General features: G+C 41.8%; 1 protein-coding gene across 1 annotated transcript; it reads left to right on the top strand.

The window, feature by feature from the left end:
* Positions 1-604: 604 nt before the first annotated feature.
* LOC117347735 (triggering receptor expressed on myeloid cells 2-like) lies at positions 605-4,982 on the top strand. Its single transcript, XM_033919046.1, has 4 exons — positions 605-676; positions 1,300-1,662; positions 3,919-3,973; positions 4,173-4,982. The coding sequence occupies exons 1-4, from the start codon at positions 640-642 to the stop codon at positions 4,321-4,323; spliced, it is 606 nt and encodes a 201-aa protein (XP_033774937.1). The 5' UTR covers positions 605-639; the 3' UTR covers positions 4,324-4,982.
* Positions 4,983-11,731: the final 6,749 nt, after the last annotated feature.

Here is an 11,731-nt window from a genome sequence, read left to right as displayed (position 1 = left end):
GGACATGAATAAAATAAATACAGTCCACATGAAAGAACAAAAAAGCTACTTCTCTTTGTCAAATGATTCCTCGATAGGTAGACTTTTATCAGCAGTAGTTTAATAGATGAGCAATATCTTCCTCGAAGCCATTATAAAAATCTCAGGGTCTCGACAAGGATTCCTAGTTTCATCCTGTTAGGGCTGGTTCAGGGGATTAACAAATCAATGATGTAATTACTATCAGAAACATACAGTTTGATATATTTAGACAAGACTATAAGTTGATTATTCTTGAAATGCCATTGAAAACATGCAACTTATACGCTGTGGACATGTGTTGGGTGTGGAGTGATCCAAGAAGACCCAGCACCATAAAAAAGACTCCTCTGGCTAAAAGCAAGGTAGGAGGAGGATTAGCAGGGAGAGATCTCCTCAGCCTGCTTGCAAAGCCACAAATTCAGTTTCTCTGCTTCCTGCCATCATGTGATGACATCTGCCAGCTGATTAGAGCACAAACTCCTTCCAGATATGTAGCTCTTCTCTGATTTTTGCCAGGTCCTAATATTTCTCAATCACTAGTTCCCCTTCAGAGGGCTCTTTCTGCCTTTAAAGAACAGGAACACTTCTGCCCAGTGCATAGGGTCTGACTGGGCAGCCATGGAAAGAATTCTCCTTCTCCTCCTCCTTGTCTTGGGTAAGAACGAATGCCCTTACTTTGGCAGGACACAGCCTAAGAAGAGTTCTTGGAGGTCCCTGGATCCCTCTTTGCAAGGAGATGCTCACAACTGTGGAGGGCTAGATTAAATCTAGTGGAGGGACTGATGCTTTTCTTGATCAAGGGTTGGAAGTTCTAATATGATTAACATTTTATGATGACTTTTTAAGTTTGTCGGGCATCATTGGGGTTGATGCCCAAGGATGAAACAGACCCTCTTTATTCACATCCTAAAAGCTGCCTACGATGTTGGTAGCATTTACTCTAGAAGTACAGTGCTATTAATAGGTGCATTTAGCTCCTAATAAAATAACAGCAAATGGTCGTATGTGAATATGATTGTATGATGTCCCTGTTCTCTTCCCAATAATAAGCAGGCAATGAGTTTTCAGTTTCTGTCTCATGCTACAGGGACTATCTTTGCTGTTTGTATGGACAACTCTCTCTCTATACATAGGTCAGGGCTTCTCCATCCTGTCCTGGGCCACACCTCACCGATCAGCTTTTAAGGATTACCACAACGAATATCCTGAGAACTGAGGTCTATAGGTCAGATCGATCCCAGCTGTGATGTTTTTGCTTTCTTTCTTACTCTCTTTCAGAAGCATTTAGCAGAGAGAATGTGACCATTGTATCTGGCACTCTCGGCCACTCGGCAGTTATCCACTGCCACTACAACCACGAGAGGGATCGCTGGAGAAAGAAGACCTGGTGCAAGCACGTAACTGAGACTTACTGTGAGCCCATCGTGAGCGCCCGGCGCTTCTGGCTGCACTTTCTACAGAAGAGAAATGGGAGCACTTCAATTGCTGATGACACCACCGAGGGCATCCTCACAGTACGCATTGTGGAGCTGAGCAGAGAAGATACTGGGATGTATCAGTGCCAAATATCTCAGCGGGACAAAGTGATAACACTGAAGAAGATCTGGTTAGATGTGTCTGATGGGCTTGGCTTGCACTCTGGTACGTATTCCATAAGAATAGCCTTACTGGGTCAGACCAATGGTTCTCACGGCGGTCAATCCAGGTCCCTAGTACCAGGATGACCAGAGTTCAAGTCTTCCTTCTCTCAATGCTGCTGCTTCTGACCCTGGACAAGGCACTGTACCCTTTCGCTGTCTCAGGTGCAATTTACCTGGTAAACCCACATCTCAGATTTGCAAAACTGAATAATTAGATTTAAAATGGAGATACCAAAAGGAGAGATACAAAAATCCCCAGACACCAGGCAGAGTAAAAGTCGAAAGTACCAATTCCTGCTACTAAGAAAAATGTGGACCACATTAGTTGGAGCCCTCACTAAAAACTGACTTCCTCGTACACTCAGGTTCCACAGAAATGCAAAGTTTTAACCACATCTAAAGAGAGGTATCTCAGTCCATGTTGGGAGAACCTTCATTTCCCAAAATATGTTTGCCAACAAATGCCAAAAATGTGGGTAGGGTTCCATTTCTAAATCTGAACAAAGAGCAGCGTTATAACTGCCCCTGGTACTTTACAGCTCTGCAGGACAGTTGACAAACTGCCCTCAGAAAGCAGGAGCAAGGGCTTTTAAAAATTCCCCATCTTTTACCTGCTGAGAGGCTTTCTGTAGGATTTAGCGCACGGTGAACTCATTATCTAGGGCAGTCGCAGACTGTGTACCTCCGTGCGCTGCTTTTGAATTAGGGATAGCTTTTTATAATTTCTTAGGGGGGGGGAGATATCAAGGGGCAATAGATGGCCTTTTACCACATCCCGATTTCCCACAGGATACACCAACCCAGTAAATCTCAGTTCTGCAGGTTACTGAATTCTGTCTTAAAGGTATTACGCTCATTGCAAGTCACCTCAAAAACGGTGTTATTCCAACAGCCCAGGAGCATTGGGCAGCAAAGCAGATCCCCCTCCCTGCCTCAAGCCACACCCACCACACCCTTAACTTCCAAGATACTTCCTGAACTCTCATAACAGTGTGACTACCACTTGGGGATCATGTTTGCTACTGTTTATGATTCTGCTAGGTACTTGGGACCTGGATTGGTCACTGTGGAAATAGGATACTGGGCTTGATGGACCTTCGGTCTATCCCAGTATGGCAGCTCTAATGTTCTTATGTGAGCCAATTATAGGACAGTCAATCCATTGTGACATCACTGCTGGGGTTGGCTCTTAGGCATTGGTGGAATGAGGCATTATGATGTCACAATCTCAGCTCTGACCCAGTGGTGTAGCGAAGGTGAGAGGTGCCCCTCCCCCATCTCTGACCACCTGCCCATAGACCCCCACCCTTGGAAGAGGGGAGTGGGGTGGGTGGGGGTAGAAGCTGGGGGACCCCTGCTATGCCAGCTTTACAGATTTTGCAATGAAATGACCCGAACAAAATCCTGGGGTTATTTTACTCTCATTTTTCCCCCCTCTAATGTGTCTTGTGGTCTATCATAGCAAGTCACATTAGGGTATTTGCATAGTAATGAGATACAAAACTTGCAAATGTCTATTTTGCATCTCATTACTTTGTAATCCACAGTGCCATAAATCTCATGAGAAATTAACCCCCTCCCCCCTTTTATGAAGCCACATTAGGGATTTTTATCGCAGGCCGGTGGTCAAAGCTCCAACGCTCAGAGAATGTCTAAGTGTCGAGCTTCTACCGCTATGGCTGGCAATAAAAAAACATGACGCAGCTTCATAAAAGGAGGGGCAGGAGGGGGGGGGGTTAAGGGCAAAATAAAGCTCAAATGCAATGTGATAACTTCTCCACTTAATTTGAATTAATGGAATGAGTTTAGTTTTGCAATCTATTTGATCTTTTTATTACTGTTCTGAATGCATTAATTTTCCTGTTTGGAGTTTGCTCCTTGCTCAGAGTTTTGCGATGAAATCAGACTATAAATGTCTTAAAAGCATATGTAATATATGTATGAAATTGTCATGATTTTGAAAAGTAGAACCTGGAAATTTCTGTGTTATTTTCAGAGGGAAAAACCTTCCCTCTGAACTTTTGTGTCAAGTCTGTGGCTGTTGCACTTGTGGGGAGTTTGAAAGTACCCCTAAACGATTAAATGCCCTGTTACTGTCTTAATCCACACTAGTGTCCGTTAGCACACGCTAGGCTTTAGCAAAGCACGGAGCTCCTCATTTCACTTGTGTGATGTGTCATGTCAGGAGAACTTGAGTCGCCCCTTAATCTGACCTCTTCGGCTTTGTTAAATGTTGGTGACTCTCTTTTCTCCCTAGATTCTGCCACGGACCAGACGTTGGACACTCTGAAGGTTCAGCGCAGTATGAGCAGGTGAGGACAAGAAGAAAGCAACAGGCTTGTGTGTGGCTGACTTATGCTCCGTTCCTTAGGGGACATACAGCAGTCACAAACAAGCTGGTCTAGACCAAGGAACAGTCGCACCCTGTGGGTCTTGCCTCTGTTTGAAAATACATGAAAATGGAAAATGTCTGCCTAAAATACTTAAAGAGACATTTCTTTTCCTGTGCAGCACAACAGAGTCCAAGCACATGCAGAGAGTGATCTCACTGCTCACAGCTCTACTGGTCAGTAAGTTACTGGTCATCCTGCTCATACAGGTGATACTTCAACGGCACTGGAGGAGACATGGAGAGAATGACAAGAAATCATATACACTGTGATTCCTTTCCGTCCCCCCCCCCGGTAGCTCCAGAAACATTTCCTTTTGTACTGGAAATCTTCAAATCATACAGAACGCTTCCGTAAAAATAATTCATAAAGCAAAGAAATTCGACCATGTCACTCCTTTACTTAAAGAATCCCACTGGCTTCCCGTCGCACATCGTATTTTATATAAATTATGTTTGCTTACGTTCAAATCAATAATGTCTCAAACCCCAGCTTTTATTTTCAGAGTGTTAATTCCTTATATAACTACAAGAACACTGAGATCTCAGGATCAACATCTATTGGCTATTCCCTCATTGAAAGTTATTAACACTAGACGGCTTAGCCCCACAAACCTGGAATAATCTCCCTATCTATATAAGAGAAGAAAAGAACTTAGCTAATTTCAAGACTAAGCTTAAAAGTTTCCTTTTCAATGACGTTTTTAGTTAATAAATAACCTTACATTCCTTCTTAACCTTTTATTTTCTTATTTGTGCTTTTATTCCCTCCCTATTGTTGTAATCCTGAATTATAGAATTTGACACAGAATGTAACCCTTTAAATATAGTTTTCCTAGTGTTTCATGATTGTAAGTTTTTGTAATTATGTAATTTTATTTGTCTATGTAATAATTACCCCAAGTTTTTATTTATTCGTTATTGTTTGTATATCGCCTAGAATGCAGAATAGGCGATTAATCAAATTGCATAATAAACTTGAAACTTGATAAACTTGGAAGCCAGAGGCTTGATTTAAAATTGTTTTTAAAAAGTTGCAGCACTCTTGGATAAGTTGTCTAGACCCATTACGTTCTACAAACTCCAGAGGGACAATGTCAGGGAGTGTTAGCAGCAAATGTAAGAGCCGAGATCAAACTGCATCCTTGAAGAGTCCCTCAGTAAAGTAAACCTCTCTCACTGCATTCATTGAATTTCATTTTGTCTTGCTTAAGAACAATCTGGACCTCTGATGGCATTTCCTAGTTTTATTTCTTAACTTTCTCAGGACCTTTATTCCACCTGTTAAGAGTTTTTGGGATGTTTGTGATTTAGAAAAGGTCATAGTTTTGGAACTTACTGCTTGCCCTGGATCGGTAGCATGAAATATTGTTACACTTTGGGTTTTGGTCAGGTACTAGTGACCTGGATTGACCACCGTGAGAACGGGCTCCTGGGTTTGATGGACCATTGGTCTGACCCAGGAAGGCAGTTCTTATGATCATACTTATGTGGGTTTCTGTATTTTCTACTGTACAGTGATTTTTGTGTTTTGTTAATTAGATGTGTCCAACTGAATCACATGGAGACATTGCAAGCAACTTAAGTAACAATTAACCTCACTGGACGTGGTCACTGCTGGACCAGAGACTACCGGGCTCCTAATCAAAAAACATGATAAATTGGCACTTGGACGTCCTAAGCGTCAGGACATCCAAGTGCCAATAATCTGGACGTCTTAAAGTGTTATTCCAACAGCCCAGCAGCATTGGGCAGCAAAGCAAGGTCCCCCTCCCTGCCTCAAGCCACACCCACCACACCCAGTCTCTGTGCGTCCAGAGAATGAGATGGGCATTGAGGAGGCATACTATGGGTGTTCCCAAGGGCAGGTTACACATGGATGTCTTGCAGCACTAATCAAACATTTTGCAAGACATCCTGAATGTTTGGAACTAGTCCTGTTTTAGAAGGGTCTAAGTACCACAAAGGTGCCCAAACTGACCAGATGATCACTGCATGCATCAAGGTAAGACATCCCCACACTCCCCAGTGCTCACTGACCCTCCTTCCAGCACACAAAAATGAGAACAAAAAGGTACATACCTGTTTCTAAAACAGGTATGGGGAAGCCTAGTAGAGCATCTTAAGGTGTCTTAAGTAGCCTGGTGGGTGGGCTAGTGAACCATAGAGGAGGACCCAGGTCCATTAGCCACTTGAACCACTATATTTATGGTGGGAAATGTGATCCCACCAAAACCCTACTCTACTGCCACTTGCAGACATAAGTGCTATTGCGGTGGTACACAGGAGAGTATAGTAGGTTTTCATCAATCATAAGGGGGTTCTGGCGAGATATATAGCTGGCATTCTTTATGTGAAGTTCACTGCAGTTCCCTCCAAGGTGTCCCATTGCTCTGTTGGGATGTCTATGTGGCCAGTCCATTACTATGCTGACCCCACCCACGTCCAAATGGTCAGGATTAGGACGTTTTCAACATGGATGTTTTTCTGGTTGAAAATGGAGTATAAAGTTAGACGTCAACAAAACCAAAAAACACCCAAATAATTAGCACACCAAAAGAGTACTAACTTTTAACAAAGGAGATGGGCCTCAGAGACCTATATTCAGGCAGTTGACTGCTGATGTTTGTTGCAAAAAAACAACCGCTTGAATATAGGCCTCTGAGGCCCATTTCCTGTATTAAAAGTTATTACTCTTTTGGTCTGCTAATTATTTGGGTGTTTTTTGGTTTTGTTGATATATTTTGAAACACCATATTTTGTATTTGTGTGAATGGTATAAAGTTAGACGTCCCAGTGGCCAAGATGTCTAAATAGACAATTTAAAAAATAATAATTATATTTGGATGTCCAGCAGTTTGCCATTCAAAAATGGCCGTTTTTGTTCCTCCAACTGGAAACGGCCAAGTTGGACTTAGACTTTTTTCTTTAGAAATGTCCCTCCACGGCTAGAATGAAGGGGGGAATGACATCATTTTCTTGTAACTTCCACCCATGAACTGAGCTTACTGGAGAGAACCAAAATATTCCTGCCCCATTTTTTTTCAGCTAAATCAGCACCAGGCTTAGATCCGACACTATAAGCCTTCATTCATATTCTTCCTCCCCAAGAACAGTCATGGATCAATATTCAGATATTAAAGGAACATCTTGAAACAAAAAAAGAATCAACATAATTGTAGATGACTGTAGAAAGAAGAACCAATTCATGAGCTGAATTGCATACTGACTATTAAGGCAAATTTCATGTTATATTTGTATACATTTGTTGGCATTGTGTACTTGGAAGTGGGGTATTGGCGGGACTCGGCTAATGTTAATAGGAGTCATTTTTAACAAAAGGCAGGTGCCCCATTTGTGCTACACTGTAAAAGATGGAGGGTATTGAACATGATGATTATAAACTCATGGGAATAACCCTCATATGTGTTAATAAAAAGGAAAAAAGCCCGATATTTCATACCTCCTCCTCTATCTTATTAACATAGTAAATGGCAGAAGCTTAGTCACTTATTACGAGCAACATTTCACTTGATGATGTCTTCCCATCCCCTGCTAAGATATTCAGCACCTGCATGTATTTCTTCACCGAAAGGGTAACTGAGGCCAGCAGCGTGCCAGATTTTAAGAAAAAATGGGATAGGCATGTGGGATCTCTTAGGGGAAGAAGTTAGGGGGGTGGGTCATTAGTTTGTGCTTTGCATATACGTCACGTGAATGCATTTCCGTTACTATGGTTACGTTTCCTCTTTATATATGTGCTCAGAACAGCCCGCCTTCCTTTCGCTGCCTGACCGTGTCCGTTATAGGTAAAGCTCTGGTTTTGCTAGAACTTGCTCTATAACAGATATTTGTCTTGCGCGGATTTTACTCGCCTCTGGTGAGAGCAACACGACTTCCAGATTTCAGATTTCTTCATTTCCAGGTATGTTTATATTTTTGGTTCACGCGCACGTGGACAATATATTTTTGTCATTACTTTTGAAAGCGATATAAGATGCGCACTACACAATCGCATGGAAACCGAGGTTATAATAATAAAACTCTGAGTGCGCTTGTTCAGATTAAAGTTTTGTTGTTTATCATGGAACTCTTAGCGCACATGCGCGGATCAAAGTTTCATCATTCTTGCACCCGTCTTGCGCTCAGTTGTCCCGCATAGTAAAAGCGCGAGAAGGGTGATTTATGATATTAATATTATGCATCATGTGATGTCTGATATTAATTGTATGCAGTTATAGAATTGAAAAGTAATAAAGATGTAAAGAAACATTTTTGCATGAGGTAAAATCTCTTATGCCAGCAAGTCTAGTATCTGAATATTTTTAATTTGAGTGTGCTTATAAAGGCATTTCATAAAGACAAATAGGTACCATTGTCTGTTGCAGGTATCGTTCATAAGAGGATAGATCATAATATTCTTCATTTTGCTAAATCAGAACAGTAGGATAGGATCATTATGCTGACGGTGGGGCTTATTGGTTTAAACTTCTTGGCTTGGGTGTGTAGTGAGGGTGATTGTCTACCATTGTACTGGGTCCTTTTTTTGGGCCTGTTTGTCCACGCACTGTTGTCTTGTGCGCATTTGACTTTGAACCCTGCCACTCACTCCATCCTTTATCTTGAACACCTTTGCTCTCTCCCCCCCCTTCAATCACCCTAAACCTCCACTCGTGACGTTCCTGGGTATTTGTTAGCTGCTGAATCTCCTATATTGAGGCTCTTAAGTTACATATAAAAAGTAAGACTGGTTCAGACACCAGGAGCTACAAGACTAAATCAAAATCAACTACTCAATTAAAAATAGCATCTTATTTTGTAAAATGGAAAGCTTTCATAGCCCAATTTGACTCAGATCTAAAAGGAGTGCATTCCAGTGCTTAGCTACCTGAAATTGGAAGGAAGAGCGGCAAACAGTGAACAAGATGGCAGCTTAGAGTCTCGGCTCTGCACGCCCATATCAAATTTACCTTTATCATCTGCATGAAACTGACAAGACGTGGCTTCTTCAAAGCATAATAAGCACGATCAAGTTCTTCACAGTCAAGAAGTGAAGCGCTCTAAACAAGAAACAATCACCAAGCAAAATGCTACCAAATCAGCATGAGGACATCTCTTTAAGCACACTTTTAAAATAACTCCTACAGGTAAAGAAAATCAGGATGAATTATCAGAAATAAAAGACGATGTGTTCTTTATGAAGAAAACCACTTGAGTACCCATGATGCACCGCTACAATCTTTACTGTAGAGTTCCAGAAATTTCCATACTTTGGAACATGATTTAAAGACCTAAATAATATGAGATCTAGAAAGAGCGTCATCAAAATATTAGGCCTCCCAGAAAAATGTGAAGGTCAAGACATATTTAATTTTTGGTTTAACTAAGAATATAAGAGTTGCTATACTGGAACAGACCAAAAGTCCATCATGCCCAGTATCCTGTTTCCAACAGTGGCCAATCCAGGCCCCAAGTACCTGGCAGAACCCCAAAGAGTAGCAACATTCCAGAGCTGAGACTGTGATGTCATAATGCCTCATTCCACCAATGACTAAGAGCCAACCTCATCAGTGATGTCACAATGGCTCGACTGTCCTATAATTGGCTCACATAAGAACATTAGAGCTGCCATACTGGGACAGAGCGAAGGTCCATCAAGCCCAGTATCCTGTTTCCAACAGTGGCCAATCCAGGCCCCAAGTACCTGGCAGAACCCCAAAGAGTAGCAACATTCCAGAGCTGAGACTGTGATGTCATAATGCCTCATTCCACCAATGACTAAGAGCCAACCTCATCAGTGATGTCACAATGGCTCGGCTGTCCTATAATTGGCTCACATAAGAACATTAGAGCTGCCATACTGGGACAGAGCGAAGGTCCATCAAGCCCAGTATCCTGTTTCCAACAGTGGCCAATCCAGGCCCCAAGTACCTGGCAGAACCCCAAAGAGTAGCAACATTCCAGAGCTGAGACTGTGATGTCATAATGCCTCATTCCACCAATGACTAAGAGCCAACCTCATCAGTGATGTCACAATGGCTCGACTGTCCTATAATTGGCTCACATAAGAACATTAGAGCTGCCATACTGGGACAGAGCGAAGGTCCATCAAGCCCAGTATCCTGTTTCCACAGTGACCAATCCAGGTCCCAAGAACCTAGCAGAATCATAAACAGTAGCAAACATGACCCAAGTCGTAGTTTTTACAGTGCTTACTTTTTCTTCTTAAAGAGCTTAATATTTAAATATTATAATATTAAGCACTTTAAGAAGAAAAAGTAAGCACTGTAAAAACAGTTTTCTGGGAAGAAAAGTAAAAAAGTTAAAAAATCAAAAGATTTTCAGCATTTATGAGATTAAACTTTTGAGTCTATTATGTGGTTTGGATTAATTGGACACAAATTTAATCATTTTGACCAGTTAAAGTGATTTCATTTATAGAATGAACTATGTGCTACAACTGTCATCCTTGCACCCGAGGGATACCAAAGGTATTATCAGAAGACCTTGCCAGAAAGTCACGGAAAATTCTCTGGCCTTTGTGAATATCATTCTTCGAGCACCTACTGATGTTTTTTTGCAAACATCCTGCATTAGCATTTCTGGCTTCTTTCCATCTAAAAGTTCTGAAATTGGGAGGAGGGTGGTTTGTAAGAATAAACACAAGTCTTCTTGTTGTCATTGTTGTGGAAAGGTGGACCGAGTAACCATTTTTCACCAATGAGAGAATCTTCCTATACTACAGTCCATGTTCACATGTCACCATTTACAAAGAGCAGAGAACAAGGGAGAAAAAAATGCTGCAATGAAGTGACGAGCTTTCTAAAGAAGCTCAGTCTAAACGACTTCCTTATTTTGTAAAAACTGCAAACCAGTGGATTAGTTCTTGTAATGGAAGATATTTATAGAAGAAAAACGCAACACTCAACATGGCTGAAATGCCGAGCTCAGCAGTTGTGCAAAGACATCCGAGATCTGGGTCTAGCAGAGAAGACTTAAAAGCTGACCCTACTCTGCCAGGGCTAACCTTAGTGGATGCAGATTAGGACAACTGAATTAGGCCCCCAATGAGTGAGATTTTTAGAAACCTAGAATGATCAGTATCGCTTTGCAAATGAATGAAGGCAGCATTACATGCTATTGGCTTTTCTTTGGAGCAGTTTGGGTCATTTTTTCTGAGCTGAAAATTCTCTCTCACCCAGTAGTTAAAAGTATGTACCTGGGTTTCAGACCACATGTACTTGTAGGAAAGGGGGAAGCAGGAAGGTGTACTCAGGGGAAGATTCTCAAAACTTAACATTGCCTTAACGCGGTCACTCCAGCCGATTTAGCAGGGAAGTATGATCAGAACGGCTCACCGAGTTTTTTTCCAAGCTTTCTAGCTGAATCCGACTCTGACATGCAAATGTAGTGCAATGAGGTCATTAACATTAAAATGAGCACTCCGGGCGATTCTCTTTCATCACTGGGGGATTCCCTAACCTTGTCATAGTACATTTACAGGCAAATTTTTTCGGCAGAGTCTGAGCTGTCATACCAGCCTTCATGAAGGTAGGGGGAAGGGGTGGGTATCCCTCCTGCCAATCTTCAATTCTGGGTCTTTTTTTATTTGCAGGCTTATTCTGCGCATTTGCCGATCGCTGTCACCAGCAACTCATCCCATACAAATTTAGTGACCTTC

This window comes from Geotrypetes seraphini, chromosome 13 (genome assembly GCF_902459505.1).
Source record: "Geotrypetes seraphini chromosome 13, aGeoSer1.1, whole genome shotgun sequence".
Lineage (NCBI taxonomy): Eukaryota > Metazoa > Chordata > Amphibia > Gymnophiona > Dermophiidae > Geotrypetes > Geotrypetes seraphini.
This window is presented reverse-complemented; position numbering and strand designations above follow the sequence as displayed.

Coding starts and splice junctions, on each gene's coding strand:
- LOC117347735 (XM_033919046.1), top strand. CDS start 640: ATGGAAAGAATTCTCCTTCTCCTCCTCCTTGTCTTGG. Junction 677..1,299: donor TCTCCTCCTCCTTGTCTTGG/GTAAGAACGAAT, acceptor ACTCTCTTTCAG/AAGCATTTAGCAGAGAGAAT. Junction 1,663..3,918: donor TGGGCTTGGCTTGCACTCTG/GTACGTATTCCA, acceptor TTTTCTCCCTAG/ATTCTGCCACGGACCAGACG.